General features: G+C 35.1%; 1 protein-coding gene across 11 annotated transcripts in view; it reads right to left on the reverse strand.

Annotated features, from left to right (window-relative positions):
* Window positions 1-18584, reverse strand: part of STXBP5 (syntaxin binding protein 5) — a 101769-nt gene that overhangs the window by 48013 nt on the left and 35172 nt on the right. For all 11 annotated transcript variants that reach the window (XM_065057494.1, XM_065057495.1, XM_065057504.1 and 8 more), the window contains 5 exons: window positions 10499-10633; window positions 9327-9390; window positions 7783-7866; window positions 4387-4510; window positions 2881-2959 (listed from right to left, as the gene is read on the reverse strand). In XM_065057494.1, coding sequence (XP_064913566.1) covers window positions 2881-2959; window positions 4387-4510; window positions 7783-7866; window positions 9327-9390; window positions 10499-10633 — 486 coding nt within the window. The remainder of the gene's footprint in view (window positions 1-2880; window positions 2960-4386; window positions 4511-7782; window positions 7867-9326; window positions 9391-10498; window positions 10634-18584) is intronic.

Below are 18584 nucleotides of genomic sequence, written 5' to 3' on the forward strand. Positions count from 1 at the left end.
CAGTAATTAGTACACTTGCAGGTTCATCAAGATCAACTGACAACAAAGTGACAACTTCCAGTTACTAAATTTCATACATCACAGTGATAACTGCATGCTGGTTTCTCCCAGTTTTATTTCTCAAGATAATCAGGTTGCTTTGAGTAGGCTTGCCAGAGTCTGCATCCTTATGAAGCAAAGAATGGAAGAGCTAAGAATAGATTACATGGATCTGTCACATGGATGAGCCAAAGATTAAAGTTGACTTTAATCTGCCAGAAAGACTTACACAGGTTTGTGTATGAGCTTTTCATATTTTCATGAAACCATGGATTTATCACAAACATATGCTGTCTGTTTTCTAATTAAATACTTAGGGTGTTGTCCTTCAGTTGTGCTAGATATTAAAAGGTTGATGCACACAAATGTTAAATAGAAATGCATAACTTCAATATTGTACTTTACATAATAGATGAGACTGATCCAACTCAGATAGTTATGTTTTACCTACCTGAAACAATAGAAAACATTTAACAAAAGCAGTGTTCAGCTTTTAGAGAACTGCTATACAGCATTTCTGGTAGTTGCTAATACAGAGATTCTTCTTTGAAACAGTTACGTTTCAAGAAGGTATGGAAGCAATCCCTTTACATTAATTTCCTCATCTGTAAAAAAATCACTTGGGAAACACTATAAAAAAAATATCACTACAAAGTGGATTAATGTTTCAGGTCATCTGTAAGAACCAGAAAAGGCCTCACATATTCCTGTTTCCCCAATTCCAGCTTCACAATAAGAAAAAGAAGGAGGAAAAACATGAGAAGGGATTAATAAGAGCTGCAACAGTGGAAAGAATTGTGTCTGTAGCCTCTACTACAGATGGCAATCAGTAATCAGTTCAGTTCCTTCCTTCACTGTGGGTCTGGACACCTTTTTTCAAAACAAAAAAAGTTTGAGAAGAACTCACTGTTTTTCACAATAAAGAAGTTAGGTGAAGTAACTTAAATATACATTAAACAGTACCTCTTAGATATGTTGTAAGCTTTTTGGGTTGTTTTGTGGGGTTTTTTTGCTTTGTTTTTGAAGAACAGTTGGGACAGACTGCTTTAGAAGCAAGTTCATTTGATTTGTTTCTTATATTCTTTCAGTAGCTAGAAAACATTTGGTCCTGTCCAGGAATTATTCTCCTCTGTGTTACAGAAATTAAACCATGAACAACAAATGGCAGCGCTTTAGCCAAAAGCCAAAATTGTATCATGCTCATACCTAATCAATTTCAATTGGCAAAGAGAAAAACTATCAACATCTTGAACATTAAAAGGCAGCTCTGCCTTACCTTAAAATTCTTGTAATGAGATCACAAGTAAAACCAAAAATTAAAGTGGGAACTGAAGTACATGTCTTGTAGTAGTAAATTAATGGAGATTTTCAGTGCACTGCTTTACCACCACAATGCCTTTTTTTTTTCTTTAAGTGTTCCCTCCCCACCACCTCCCAACTGAAGTTCTGGAAGATTATCACAACTGTTACAGATTTATAAGTACAATAAGTAGACTGAAGATGGAGAAAATATTAAACTGAAATGCATCAAAACACTCAGTTTGGATGGACACTGGAAAATGAAGGGTGTAACAGAAAAAAGCCCACACTCAGAAAAAGCAGTCTCCCCAAAGAGCTATGTATTCTTGGAAATGATACTAGATTAAGCTCCTCTTTAAACTGTGTGAAAAGTCAACTAGTTTTCACATTATGACTGCATAGAACAAGTTTTGAACTCATCTTTTTCTTCAGAATGACTACTTAGAACAGAAGGCTTTTGATTGCAGAAATTATAACTTGCTGAAGCTGAGATGACTTTTGGTTATCTGTATCTTTCTTGAGATCAGCTTTTGACATTTCAGTTGAGAAAAGAATATGCAGACAGATGTAAACTCTTCCAAGTAAAATATGGCCTTCCTACTGATCACAGATGTTCATACATCTGGGACTTAGCCACAGCCCTAAATTTCTATTTATCTCACTTTTAGCAAAACAATAAAAACATATTGATGTTATATCTACAGGTATACCAATACATAATAGAAACCTATATAACATCAATTAAGTAATCTTCTATAGATTTGAATGCCTGGAAAGCAAAAAAAAAACACCACAAATCCCCCCAAAAGTCAACAAAAAGAAGAAGAAGAAAAAAAAAAAAATCACTTGCAAATATCTGAACAGGTTTTCATGAATGTTTTATCTTTATATTGCACTTTTTACTCAAACACATTAAAGCACTTCAGAACCATAAATAAAAAACTCTATACAGTTCATGAAATCCTTCAATCCTAATTGCAGTCTTGGTAACAAAAACATGCTATTCGAGATACTCTAATTCCATCTGAGCCTCTTGTTGCAACTACTGCTTTGTTACATTCTCAATATGCATAATTAGGCACAATTCACTGCATAAATTACTGAACTCTATCAGAAAAGCCTCTGCCAGTAACTTTTTGGGGGGAGGAGCACATATACAGAATTTAGAATAATTGCATCAGGCTACTATTTGTCAAAATTCAGTTTTTCAGGTCTACACTTCAGTGTTTTCTGTGCTTTATCAGCCTTTTTTTTCCTAATATTCACAAAAGATTGAACAAAAATACACATGACTTCAGTAGCACGGAAGACGCATGTAGATAATGCATTATCTTTACCTATGTTAAGGTTTTTACATAGTAATTTGTTCACATATGTTCTTTTTGTTTATTGGCAATATCTGATTTACCAAAACTATTTCAGTTGTTTTACCATAGTTCAGTGCCATCAGGATATGCATCCCAACAGCTGGGAAAGTGAGTACATTCTCAGAGAGCTGCATTTATTTTACATGTTAGTTTTGCATACAAAAACAAGTCTTACCCAGCTCTAGTTGTTTTATATTCCACCTTAAGGATAGGTTTGCAGGGTTCTGGCTTCTTTCCATCCTTCAGCTGTTTTCCTAAAGTGAATAATTTTATTACATTAATCTTATAGTTCCATAACATGATGACAAATTATGAAGTTCACTATGCATCTTGCAAAGTAGAACAACACTAGAACATTCATACAAACATACAGTCAACCCCTCTGACAATTATAGAGGACACCTTGGAATAACATAATTAAAGATTTGTCAAAACTCTCAATATACCACGCTATAATATTCAGGTTTAGGAGTTGCAGGTTTTGTGATTTTGTGTGTGTGCATGTTTAAGTATTGTAGAATATTCGTTTTCAAAAATAGAATCCTTGTCTAACAAGTTGTTTTAAGTAGCACTGGGTGATTTAAAATTTATCTCATGTCTACCACTTTGCCATTAAAACTGGTCAGTTTACAAGTAAAATGTGGCTTAAGTGTTATTCTTACAGGATAAGATTTGAATTTGAACATGAAGGCCCGCTCTTTCTCCACTGTGCACTTTTAGCAATTAAAACTTCTACAGATATTATACAATTTCCCATGGAGTTAGTAGAGACTAAGTCTATAGTAAATATGCATCTCTTCTATCTGAACACTGGTCAAGTGTGATGCAACTATAAAGTTCTGCAGAAAATTTATTTTGCAACCCAAGATCAAAATGTTTATTAAAAGAAGTCAAAATAATTTTAAGTCAGTTAAACTTGTTTAACTAGTTTTACTACTACAGTATCAGTCAGGATCATATAGAAATCCACACTAGTCCACAGCAAGCACAGTTACCATGGACTTGCTGGAGGCTCAGACAGGTCAACTAGGATGCATAACTATAGCATCTTGTACTATGACTGTAACCTCACAGATCATCCTCACTGTTATGTTCACACTTAAGATTCTGAGGTAAATAAACTGCTAAGACAGGACTATGCACACCATATAAACCTGGCATTTGTATAGAACTTCTGAAGAGCGGCAGTATAGTTCACAGAAGAACATGTAATGTTAATTTTCTGGATTAACATTAATGCAAGACTTGACACGTAACACTGGGAACATCTTACCAGATGCTAGTCTTACTCTGTTACAAACCTTTCCAAGAATTTATATGGTAATCTACACATTTATACATGAAACAGATGCTTGCTTATATGTATTTTAAACAACATATGGGATTGTAATGTCAAGCAAAAAGCAAGCTCTACAAAATATGCATTTTTGAGATTAATGCCATTGTGTGAAAAGTCATCTTAAAGTTCAGAGATTTAGGCAAAACTCCACTGTATTGGATTCTTATTTCATAAAGACTGGGCTTTTTTAAATGAAAACTATGAGCATTTGATATGATAGTTTTTTTACTTGCACTACAAATACATTTTTAATACTTAGTTTTGCAAAACATATTCCTATTGAAAATAAAGTCCCTGTGTTTTAAGAGTTGTCAAACACAGTGGGTATCCATTCTATCTTACCATGCGGAGTGATTGTCTGGAATGGTTTGGTAGGAGATTTTACATTCCATATGGTCAAGGTACCATCTGAGTGACTACAAATAAATTGTTTTCCTTCATGATGCCAAGCCACCGAGTGGATAGCCTATGCAAGAGAAAACACAGAACAGTAAGCCTAATCCTGACAACAGTAGGCAGCCCATACTATAAAAAACCCAGTTTTTGACAGACAATTATGTGGAAATAGGTCTTAAGAACCAGTAAGAAAGCAGGCTTTATGTAAGGACGGATAAACCTGAGAAATGAACACTTCTTCCTTTTCTTGAAAGAAGTCAAAAGAAAGGAAATGCAACAATCCTTTACCATTGGAACAGAATTATGCTAATGAACATAAAAAAATCTGATAAACAGCACACAAAGGCAAAGGATGACTGCAATCACTTAATTTCTGCAAGGAACCTGGTGAGATGGAAAGAATGCTGAAAGAGCATAACAAGGCCTTTGGCTATTTATTGTCTAGTTTTATAGAAAATCTGGTTAGATTTAGCAATATAGCTAAATATTATTTAAATCATAACGAAAATACATGTTTTATGTATTTATAAAATAAACCAACTAACAATTCAGTGGACTGAGTATGATAAGCTTTAGCACAAAACACTACTAGTACACAATTCAAAACTTTTTGTAAGCCTGAAAAACAAAACTAGACCTGTAGGTAGCTGTAGCATAATCTCAAGGCATACAACAGGCCAGTATATCTAGAGTGACAAGTCAATTACAATTAAAAATTACAATAACTTTAGGTGGCCCTGGTTGGTTGATATCAATATTCTTAATCACCAAAACAAATCTCACAACAAAAATTAAACCAATACTCCAGAGTGAAAAGTTCTGTCATTTTTTCCATGGTTAATACTAGTACCAGAATTTGAAGGAAAGCAAAACATCCAATATAGAAAAATCAAGCAGAGTCCACTGAGCCTGTAAATCTATATATAACTTCTTAGACACTAAAAAGTCCCTAGGAGTAAACCAACAAATTATTATGCATAGAGTAATTCTTTTTCCAAAGATATATTTTTCTTAAAGGGCAATCTTAACTCACAGAAAAAGCATACTTCAATTTTAAAGACTTGAATGGCCAATATTTTTAAGCAACTTTACTGCATATTGATTCTCACTAGTGAGTACAGTGAAACTCACCAAGTTATTTTTTTTTTCCCTCCCCTTCCTATCCATTCCCAACTTTTGACAATGCACATTTCTTTAACAAAGGATCTTACCTAAGGTATTTATTTCATTACCTCCTCTGCAATCAAAAAACCAGCAGACCAACTAGATAAATTATAAATCTTAAAGGAAATAAAAGATGAAACAGCTGAACTATTGACTGGTGTTTGCAACCTCTCAAATCAGTATTTGTTCAGGAAGATGACAAGTATGGCGTCAGTTCAACAAATGGACCACAAAATCCAAAGAAAACCAGAATAAGCAGCACAGTGCCTACCCCGGATAAGTTTCTAGAAACTGTAACAAAACATTATTAAAGAACAGCTAACCAACAAATGGATGTGTATAATACATCAAGTAAGAAAAGTCAACATACTTTTGGTAAAAGGAAACCATAGTCAAACCTCCAAAAACATCAACGAGGATGTGGCTAATGGAAACACCAATTAAACTGTCTACACAATTTTCAAAGTCATCTCTTAAAGGAAACTAAAACCAAACAGACTAGAGATCCCCAGACAGATGAATAATTGGTTAAGGTATCAGGCAAGCTAGAATAAAGGCAGGCAGGCAGTAATTGATAAGTTCATGGATGAAGGTATAATAATTGGTGGAGATGCTCAGGGATCTGTGCTGCTCAGTTTGTTCTAATTTTCAGAGTTATTTATGAATAAGCATATTAAGATAAGTTTGCTGACATTACCAAAGCATATGCAAGGTAGAAATCAGGATTCTAGTGAAGAACTGCAGAAAGACTTAAATTTTCATTGTCCAACTATGTAAATGTGAAGCTATGCACAAATGCAATGGACTCTGAGCTGGCAATTAACACTGAAGAATAAGACTCTAGTTTTACTGGAGGTTGTTTCAAGGAAATATTTACTTAATGCCTGTAGCATCAAAAAGCTAATCCAATATCAAGAGAAAAAGCAAACAAAACCACACATAATTATGCCACACCATAAATCCAGCGTGCCCACATCTTGAATATACTACGCTGTTGTGTTTCTCTTATAAAACAAAGAAAATAGAATGGTTAACAAAATAAAGTTAGAGAAGAGCAAGAACAATAAGAAGTATAGTAAGAACTTGATTATTATTTGAAAAAGATGACGGAGATAGGGGTAAGTTTATGAAACAAAGGGACAGGGAAATAACTGGATTCATGTACTGAAACCGGAAGGTATGAAATTGCTCTTCACATATACTTTGAAGTTTACACAAACATTTCTGAACACACAAAGAAACCTAATTCAGCTCTGCTGTTCTGATACAGGTCTGATGATCTAAGGCTTAGACTACTTCAGAGACTCCCCCTTCAAAGAAACTCTTGATTGGAAGAGCTAACACAACCATGAATAATGAGCCAGAACCACCACAAAAAACAACCAAACCAAACCAGTTCAGTCTTGTGAAAAGTTCAGCACAAAGCTAAGGAAAAATATATCCACTGTCACACAAGAAACAGGCCTACCTGACACCAAACAATGATTTAGGCATTCTACAATCAATTAAATTGTAATCAAGACTAATTTTATGTTTTCAATAAAATATATTACCTTGCACATTATGTTGAATGGGTTTTCTTAATCTCAGTCTTTCAAAAGCCTACATTCTCTCAAGAATCAAGTTTTAAAAAAATAAGTGCCAATCAATGTCATTTTTTTAAACCTCCCCAGTTTTTTTTGTTTCAAACTTGGTTCTTATCCTACAAATAAAAGGTAGATTTATAGAGATGTCTAGCAAGACTATTTAGTGGTTTCTCTCCCCCATCCCCCTTTTCAGAATATGTGAGAGATTTGAAACTACAGAAATGGCTAAGCCATCTTGTTTCAATGTAAGACTCAAGTTCTTAACACAGGTGGAAGTCACTACTTAATAATAGAAAAAAAATTCTGAAAGCTCCTCCCTGCCCCTCCCTCCCCAATTAGTTACGAAATCCAATCCACACCACCCTTCATTGCTTCACAAACTTAAATTCAGTGAACAGTTATTTGGTCTGAAGTTTCTATTATTCAAACTCTATGGCTCTTTTAGAGAAAAGTTGAAGTACTTGCAACTTCAAAGAGACCTATTTATTGATCCACTGGTGACAGAGGCAGAAAAAATGAAAAAAAAAAAAAAAATCATTATTAGAGTACCAAGTGATATCCTCATAGTAACTAATGTACATGAAAGCATTACCTCATCATGTGTGTATCTGTAATCTGCCTTCTTTGACTTCAGATCCCATAATACCACTGTTCCAGACTCAAAGCCAATCAGAAGCTGCAATTATAAGCAGATACATTACGTTCTTATAAGGATAGGCAAAATATCATTTGAAATGCATGTAGTTCTTGTCCTGAAGAGATGCAGCATAATACTACACATAACTGCAAGTAGTTATGAAGACAAAAATTAGTGAGAGGCAGTGAAGACCTTGATGTCTGTATTTGTCATCCTCCTAAAACCTTCCACCTAATACAACTGACATTTGTGCAAAATTAGAAAAAAAAAAATACACATTCTTCTGAAGAGTCCTTGGAAAGCCCATCAAGTTCAAGCACGGTCAAGATTAAACTTTCCTAAGCGTATTCCTTCCCAAGCGAAAATGTGGAGGTTGGAAAAGGGAACTTTTTATTGTGCATTTTCCTCACTGGAATTTGTTCTGCTTTGATTTGCTAGAACACACTACCTTTCCTGAAGCTCTAGGGAACAGTTCATTGTCTATAAAGAAACTATGCAATACAAATTTTCTCCAGATGTTAATCACAATTGAGATAACTGGCTAAAGGAACAGCAAGAGCTGTTGAGAAACACCATCAGTTGTTGAGAAGAGAAAAGCCAGAGCAAAATTAAACAAGGTAACTTTACAAACAATCTTTTTGCTAGAAGCAAGATTGAACTGTTTCTGCAGGGAGTGAAGATCCAAATTGCTCATGATAATTGGTCTAACACATTGTTGAGTATTTAAGTGTTTTGCTCTCCTAAGTGACCCTTCTCTTAATGAAAATAAAAGAGGGCCAACATAAGGAAGTAGTAAGAATCTTGGCAGTTGTTATATAGAAGGCAGCAATGAAGCTTCATCTTTTGTAGCTGCTGATCTACTGTGAGATCTTTCCTTTGAGCAATGTTGCTATAGGAGAAGCAGCTCCTAGCACTAAGTAGCTCACCTTTACTCCCACTTCTTTCTCCCAGCATGGACATACAAAAAGGGAGTACTTAGCTGCTGAGATTTACTCGCTGTTGAAACAGCCTATTTCCTATGAGTAAACAGAAGTGCCCTGAGAAGTGTCCTTCATATTACAACTTAGAAAACACTCCCTTCACACACATACCATTGTAGTCAAGGATGGAGATCTAAATCAATATGGTGTATTGCTACACCTAGAGATTTTGCCTGGACAATCTTTTAAGCATGTTAAGATTTTCAAGGTATACTGTTATTTCCAGCAAGAAAAATAAGAGGATCTCCTCTACCAACTCATAGATAAAATATTTATTTCAGTGCTATACAGCACTAAAATACCCCAAAAATATTAGACACATTCAATCTAGTAAAAGTCACATAGTCTGTACCTTGCATCATATTGTTTTCAGATCCAAAAACCTTGATTTAGCTTTCCTTTATGCTTTCAACATTGTCCTCATCTACTTAATTCTTCCTTAAAAAGCAGTGGTATCTATATTTATAAGAAGTCCTGATTGAAAACTAATGTAATTAATAGTCTTTAAAGATATCCTACCTTTCCTTCATCCATGGGATTGTCACTAATGTGGACAATAGGTCCTGGGTGAGATTTGGATGACCTAAACAAGAAATATTTCCATGTGACTAAAAAAATTCCCCTGCATCTCAACGATTGCAAGTAATACAGATTCTGCGATCCAGAGTCCATATAAGCAAACTATTGACATTTCAGCATGGAGTCACTCTTATCTTCAAGCACATAAACACTTTCTGTCTATTTTTAGGCACTTGGTTTTTGTTCACAAGTAAACACTTATTTACTGATTTTTAGCAACCCAGAAAAAAAATGCCATTAGCTTTACAACATCTAAATGTTTGTTGTTACAGAACTGACAAAGTTGGATAAAATGTTTATTTCTATGCTGAAAAGCAGGTCTTGCCACTATTCATAAACTGCCCAAGCTGGGCATTGTTCAAACCACCCACAGTTAAGACTTTATGTTGACTTCTTGCTATTGAAGAAGATGTACTAATGAGGAGCTGCGTTTATTTCAAAAGCTTTTGGCGAATTATGGACTTCATGTATGCTTTGAAGACAGACACAGCATTCTGGAAACAAAATAACCACACAGGAACAGCAGCACACATTAGATGTTTTCACCCACAAAACACTATTTGCATACACAAAGTAATTATTAAGTGCAGAGGAGCAATGACAATATTTGCTAAGAAAATACACTTCACTCTTGGAATAGGCTTATTTAAATTCACATTTTTAGCCAGTAATATTACACTCAGCATACATCAGCCCTCTTACAATGCATATGTTTATACTTCACATTTTAACCCCAAAACTGTAGAAGCAACATGTCTGCCGAAGTACCAGCCACAGCATATTTTAACATACATTATTTCTCTAGTTCTTTATCACCACAGAAAATTACTTATGTATCTTTTTACATTGTCTACTTTGTCTATTTTTATGTCTATTCCAGGCACTATGTTAAAAAAGTGCTATATGTAGAAACACATTAACAATAACACTTGACATTTATGAGAATAAAAAGTATTTACATGACTATTTATGTACTTTGATCACGTATTTAGTATAGCAAGACTAATATGGAGGCCAGTCTACGTAACAATGCCATTTCTGCAACTGATATTAATAAAATCTGGGACATGTCTGTTCCCTCCCCTCAACAGAAAATACTTGATTCAACTCACAGTTCAATGGCTTTATTCCACATGATGACATAGCCTGAGAGAGTAAATGATTCCACATTGACAATGTGAATGTTTCCTCTTTCAGTGCCCACATATAGCCATTTACTTTGGAAAGGCAGATGACAAAACGTTATCCTGAAAGAGAAAGCCACCAAAAAAGGAGTTAGTCTTTCATATATCCTACACTTCAAGATCTACATTGCCAAGAAGTAGAAGAAAGGCAATAGGTAACCAGGAAGAAATAAGACAAGTTACAGATAGAGAAAAGTAGCAGAGACAGCACATGACAAAAGTAAGAGATGCAGACAAATGTAAAAACTCAAGACTAAACCAAGGTATTCTAAAACTATCATGACATTCAGATAAAAAAAAAAAAAAAATCACACAGCCACCTTTGAAAATTATAATGTTGAATGTATTTTCTCAAGATTGCTGTCATTTTAAACTTGATACACAACACTCCTATGTTATAATTGATAAATCTCCCTTTGAAACCTAACTTCAAGTTCTAAAGAACAAAGGATTTTTAGAAGTAGTCTTATGCAGATTAAGCTGGTTTCAAGTGAGGAAACAAAGGCAGAAAAGAAAGCATAAGAAATGTAAGTTTACATGTAACCCAAAGTATCCTCTAAAGAGCAAACCTAAAACCAATCCTAAACAATTTATAAAAGTAATTTTAAAAGTAGTTTATGTTTGGGGCTTATTTAAAATACAATTTAATTTTCTGCCTTATTTTTCTCTTCAGCTAGAAGACAGTACGTGAACAAAACACAAAAGCTAATGACTGTTTGTAACAGCAGAGAACTCTTCTTCGACTATAGCTCCAGTGCCAATATTAGTATTTGAAAACTTGGTTATTTCTGTCCTCTTGGCTCCCACTTACTGTTTACTATTACTTCAAAACTGATAAGGAAATAACATCTGATAAGGAAATAGTGTCTGAAGCTTCTAAAGTATCTGATTTTTCTATGCAGCAGAAATACTAACTTGAAATTAGAGGCTAGAAACTTTCTGGAAACTGCAAACTCTAAAACGTTTTAATCTGACAGGGTCCAATATTGAAAGAAATTGCCAAATTACTTGGACTATCAAACTTCGGCTTTGAGAAATGTTTCAGTGATAAGGTAAAATAATCATTCAATGGAAATTTGTTCTGTCAGCTCTAATCCTTAGACTTTTTGTTCTTGTTTTCTCCCAGCTGGGCTCCCTTTTGCCAAATCCATGCATCACTTCACGAGCCTGTTCATAATTATTTATTCAAAGAACAGCTTTAGATCCTTTGCATTAGATGCTGTATATACACACTTCAGTACAAAAGCAAAGGCTAACAGCAGCAATGAAAAAAACTGCTAATGGCTGAAAAGATGTTAATTTGTATTACAGTTTTCAAAAGTTAATGCTTCTGTAGTGATACTACCTGGATCAAAAGTACACCACTTGACTTTTTACATCACTGATTTCTTCCTAGTTATGGAATGCAGCCTGCTTAAGCAAATCTTTAATTTATCCATTTTCTAACTTCCTTGAGTTTTTGTGCTTGAATATTCAAGGCAAAAGGCTGCACTGACTTTTTTCATTGATGTTTCACAGAAAAAAGGACTACGTACAAGATTTAAAATGTTCTCCCTACTCATTGAGCTTGCAGAGGTTGCAACATTTTTACTAAGCAAAGCAATCTGCAAATACCACAGTTAAAAGACTTGAATTCCCCCAATATCCTTGGAAAAAAAATTGATTGGAAGCTAAATAACATATGCCTGTACACACACTTCTTAAGCAGGTCCCAAAACCTTACTGCCCAGTACCAGAGCTCTCCCACTGGAAGCAGCTCATGGGCAAGGGGGAAGAGTTGCAGCAGGAGAACATAAACCCTCAGCACTCTGTAACACCACAGCTGCTTTTTTGTGCCAGGACTCTGCCTGCCAGAAGCAGCTGGCAGCCAGATCAGTTGGATCTAAAAATGTGGCCTAGCAGCCAGAAATAGTATTCAGGAGCAGGGTCAGGGGCCTATCTGTCTTGACTGCTGAGTTAATATTGTCAGTTCCAGTTGTCCAACACTTTCATTATGAAAACCAATCTATTTCATGCCATTTAAAGATGTGCAAAAATATAAGTTGGAGCCGCAACTATGACTGCTATAGCAAAAAGGCAACACTCAGTGTTAAGGTCCTCAATACTCTTGATATTCTCTTTGAATATGCAGCCACATTCAATCTGTATGCTCTGTGCAAGAGTTAACAAGCACTGACATGATTCCACATCAAGAGTGAATTTGAGTTGAACAAGTAACTTCACAAAATGTTTACAAACCCTCTAAAGCAGGAAGAGACTTCAAAATTGCTGGGTGCAGGCACATATAAAACATGGTTCTTAACCTTATCCTTCAAAGTGTGCTTTTACTAGTCTTCTGCAATCAGAAAAAGAGGCTTGTATGATTTTTATAACCTAAAAGTATTCTTAGAGCTTTTATGTTTTCACTTAACTGATGACTAGTTAAATACAAAAGGAATTTGTCATGCTGATTCTGCTATAATGAAAGAATCACCATTTCACCTTGCATGTGGTAAATATTACTCCATTTTCTTCTATAATTGTATCTGCTATCTATTTCCTTAATAAAAGTATGTCTTCCAACTTGAATTACATTTTTGTCTAAAGTGATTCAGCTAACTGCACTCATTTTAGCAATTTAGCAAATTCCAACATTAAAGTCTACGTGTTGAGCTTCTCGCTCTTCAGAGATTAAGGCTTCACCTTGAACTATGTGGATTCTAAACGACATTGGAAATGTTACAGCCCTCTTAAAAACTTAAAATTCAGTGAAGCTATAACCATCTGAAAGACCACTGACAACATACTAGCATGTCAACGTACACACTACATTCAGTGGCCTCACTTGCTGTGTTGAAAATTAGACTGAGGATTAAAGGGATTCCAACTTGTTTTGGAGGATTGTCACAGTCTTCTTGGTGGAGAGGCAGCAGTTGCTTATTTAACATTTTGCCAAGGATAGGATATTTTTTTCTTTCCTCTGAAAAATGCGTATTTTTCTTTCAGAATGCTATCTTTCTGCCACCACATGATTAGAATCGCCTACTCCACCCATAACATATTTTAAGATCAACAGAAGCAGAGGTTGCTGTATAATGCTCTGGTCATTTCAACAACTCAAGCCACCTTCACCCTCTCTCCCTACCCACAAATGGATACATACATACATTATATATATATATATATATATATATGGAAAACACAATCAGTTGTTGGGAATAGATCAAAATGACTACAGATACACTCAACCCAAGTAAAAAACTTTCACAAGTTTCTCTTGCACAGAAACCCCAACTGCCTGAAAATAACATATCAGTCTAAAAAGAGTACCACACTCTTTCTCTCCTGTATCAAGCCATTCTGGCCAAAAACAATAGAACAGAAGCATTTATTAAAAAGCATACCAGTTTTGTGCATCTAAAGAGACAGGCTGGGACTATCTGAGCAAGTGATCACAGAAAGCAAGCTTTTGCAGGCAACTCCTTTATGGCAAAACAGATTGTTCTTGTTACCTCCAAGGAAATCTCAGCTGCCTCTGTATTATAATACATTTTGTGAAGGGGACTGAACTTAGAGCATAATGCAAGTATTGTACACAGCAGTTCATATATTTCACATCCCCATACCTATACAAAGAAAAAAAATCCCTTTATAAAAAAAAAAAGCAGCAATGCTTTAAAGAGATCTTTTTAACCTGAAATCTACAGTTCAATTTTAAAAGAACACACAGAAGAAACTTTGCTTTCCTGTGACATTAATTTGTAAGAGTTGAACCAACAGTTCAAGAAAACAAAATTCTACAGAGAAAAACACAGTGGTACACTAACAGTGTAAAACATCAATAAAAGAAAAACCCTCACAAAATAACAAAATATTTCTTGTTCTTATTGTACTTAATATAATTTGTGCTATTGCTTACAGGAAAGTATGAGCAGTGACAGGAGAGTCTTTAAGAAGCCATTTGTAAAACTACTGGAAGTATTTCCTTTCTTAACTGCAGACCATGTGTCTTTTCTGATAATTTGTCAAAGTTAACTGAGAACAATCTTAATTGTGATTGTTTCGCAATGTATATCCAAATAGTTATATAGCAAGTGATAGTATTCCCTAGAGGAATTTAATTACAGAAATATCAAAGAATACCATTTACTAAATGAATATTTAGGTCTAAGAAGTATGCTTTTAATGGAAACATTAAGTAAAAATGACAGGCTGTTATCCTGAGTGTATTATTATGACAACAGAAATCCTAAATTAGTCTTACCTTTCCTTAGTCTACTGGTTCATGAAGTGGAAAACTCTGAAGAACATATAATACTGCTTTAACAATGCACAGTGACAAATACTTTGACAAATGACAAACACTGATAATAAATTTTATTTAAGCCACTAAGCTATTTCTAAAACCTCAGGCTAACATTACAGGTCTGCAGTTACTGCAATTACACTGTCTGCTCAGTTCGTTGCTGTAGGGGCATCTTGATGCCCCCCAAAAGACCATGTGGATAAGTGCAGTATATCATAGAAACTGAACCAGGTACTTCAATCCCATTTGTATCCAATAGCACCACTCCTAATAATGCTTCACAAAATATTTTCACTTGAAAGGCTGTCTCTAAAGGCAGCTGAGCAGTATCTCCATTCAGTGTCTGAGTTGAGATGTACACTAGGGGCACCAAGAGAGAGTAACAAGTAAGCAAGAGCCAAGAACAGAAATGAAATTGTCACCACTGATCACTGGTGTGATTGATACTAGGGCCATTTAGATAATTTTCCAGAAAAAAAAAAAAAAAAGCTCAATTTTAGAAGGTTTTTTAGGCTGCTGCCGGTATTTGTATTTTTATGATATAGTGTTCCTAATATATTTCACGGCTTATGTATTCTTTCATTTATGGAGTCACATTTCACCTCTCCATTTTAAGATGGATTTTCAAGCTTCATTTGTACATCACTCAAAATGAGTATCCATTTTTTATTTATACACAAACAGAAAAGGGCTACTTCACTGCTTGTAATGCTGACAAAAGACCAATGCACACATGCATTCTGAGGCAACTGATTTGAAAACCACCACTATTTTTCAATATTGAAGGAATTCGCATCAAGTATCCTAAAGATTTAAGGACCTCTTGCCACTAATAAAATCTTCTGCACCGCATATTTATAAGCTCCTGTTAATATACCTGACATGACTCAAAAAGTAACCAGACCTTTGGCATCAGAAGACACTTGGGTAGCTTGCTCTGACACATGCAGTTCAGACTGAACATTTCATCTGGTAAGTCACATAATGCAATTTTTATAAATGGCCACAGAGATATAGCTTTCCCACAGGCGACAGAAGAATTATACCCATCACCAATGGGGAAAAGTCTGACAGACAGGCAGAGCTTGAAGACTAAAGGTTAAATTCTGCCCAGGAATGTGGCAGTTGGCCATTATGTGCTTCATACCACTGTGAAAGTCATCACTGTGCCAGAAAAACAATAGAGACAGTTTTTGAAAACTGCTTCTTGGAAACCTGAAATCTCAGAGTAATAAGACTCAGCACTTAGTACTGCCTCAGTGCCAAAGTCAGCAGAAGGCAACTGATGCAACTACAGTTCCATCAACTGCAACAACACACAGGACTTTGCATGTATGTGAAAAAGTTATTTCAAATTAATCTGGTCTTGCATGAAAGAGACATTAGCAATCTCGAGCAAATCCACAGTCGAGAAGTTCATTTTCTCTTGCTAACTTCTTGAAACAAAATTTCTTCTAAATACATAACCCACTGAATCCCCGAGTAACATTTTTAAGCCTACCAGGTAAAAGAAGGCCCTATAACACCACAAAGGTAAGCAGAACTGGTGATCATTTCCTTTCACACTCAAGAATAAAGCTAGTTTATAAAGTTATAAAAAAGCTTAGTTATGTGTGAAAAACTTAGTTGTCATATTAAACTTGTTCTTCATATATCACTGTCACTGCAAAGACTCCAAATATTTAACTTCTCAGAAGTATTATTTGGATACGTATCTGTAATCTTTCTGTTAGTTATACTACAATCCTACCCTAAAAAGACATAGGGCAGAAGGGAAAAAGCCAGCCCTCAAACAAAGGCTGGAAGTGAAACAGTGATACTGATGAACAGAAAGAGGAACAAGAAAGCCGCAACCAAAACCCCACAAACAATGTCTATCATCACCTGCTCTCACAGGCAAGAAAACCTGTATGTCCTCCTGCTATCCACAAAGTGGCAGAATTGGTCAGTTTAGAAATCCAGAAAGGTAGAAGGAAAAATTCTCTCACAGCTCATGTCTGCTAATGCACAGGCCAGGTACAAAGTTACCTGTATCCAAAAAGGTAAGGTATGAAACATAAAAGATAGGTCTTGTTTATTAGTAAGTGGGTTTATTCACTCACTGTAGACAGAGTTTGCATTTTAAACACAACACTAAAGTTGCTGTCTACAGCAGGATACAAAACCAGCGATACTTCAAACATATTTTTCTAATTCTGAATTGTGCAGTTTAATGCCAAGAAAAACAAAATCCCACAGGATAAAAGTCAACATATTAAAAATTAAACGTCTATCAACGTATTCAGTTATAAGATACACAAAACACATGCCAAACACTCAGTTCTATTTTTATGCTATGATTCTGCTTCTTGTCTTTATGATAAGTCACGAAGTAAATATACTATTTATTTTGGCATTAGAATAGGGAATTTCAGCTATGGAAGGATGCACGTTCTAGATAACTAGACAAATTTTTCATAATTATACATAAAGCTGATCGGTTTGTGGTTTGGTTTGCAGCAAAGGAGACTCAAATTAGTCATCCCACACCACTTTTTCTTTTTTTTTTTAAATCAAGTTAGTCACTCAACCCTATCTCAAACTGGCTCTGTGACAGCCCCTGGCTCACTAGTGATGTGTGTTTGGCCTCTCACATCTTAGATCACCACAAAGTTTAATAGTCCCTGCATGGCAAGAAAACTGAAGTCAGACTGGATATCCACCTCACAACATATTTTCAGTATTTACTTTAATAACAAGCATTAACTACGCTTATTTCAGAGTAAATCTAGCCTAACAGTAACATTTGCTACTAGGTCAAAACCAATTTGAGTCTTGCATTACAAGTAAACACACAATGTTATGTGTGGGATATTTATGCAGGTATGTAGATAATAAAAGCAATATTGTGATTCACTGAAGAAATCTTAGTGACTACAAAACCTAGGACAGTAAGTTCACACACTGAATTGTTCATTTTGCAAATATGTACTACTTACACATTCTTCACTTGCATGACAAGTCACACAAGCAACCCCCTCCCATGTAAGAATCATTAGGCATTTCTTCCTGTTCCCTACACACCTCTTCCCACAGTCAAGGAACAGTGGCCAAGCTTAGTATTACACTTGTTTAATATCTGCTGACCTTTATTTGGTAACTAGAACATGAAGCAGCTGCAAAACCCACACAAATGCAACAGGAACCAAAGGCTAGAAAATTTGCAAAACTATCTTGTTTTGCACTGTGCTTCTGATGCCTGCCAGTAATTTCAATTAATAGATTTGTTATACATCAAAAACTTCAATCACCAGTTCAGATGACCTGCTTCAAATTACTAACTACTGGTATAAAATGCAGCCAAGAGCTGTGAAGTCATTAAATGGCCAATTTCTTATCTACAGATACTCATTTAAAGATTCAACAGAAAGCAGCATTTTTAAAGACTCTTGGCCACTACTTTTTAAGTAAGTGTTTTGCTCAAATGTAAAAAGCTGCCAATTACCCAATGAAGGTATTTTCCACAGCTCAAAACAAAGTCTGTAATGGGCACAGAATTATTTAAAAAACAAAACCAAAGCCACCACTCTTTCTCACCAGACCCTGTCCTTAAAATTCATGAGTAGAAAAGCAAGAATTCACAACACTTTCCAGTCATAGTAGAGACTGCATTCTGAATTAATTTACAGGTAATTTAATACTCTAATTCAATTTTCAGGTAAGTATAATAAATACTTAACACATGACACA

Source organism: Columba livia, chromosome 3, assembly GCF_036013475.1.
Source record: "Columba livia isolate bColLiv1 breed racing homer chromosome 3, bColLiv1.pat.W.v2, whole genome shotgun sequence".
NCBI classification, from domain to species: Eukaryota; Metazoa; Chordata; class Aves; order Columbiformes; family Columbidae; genus Columba; species Columba livia.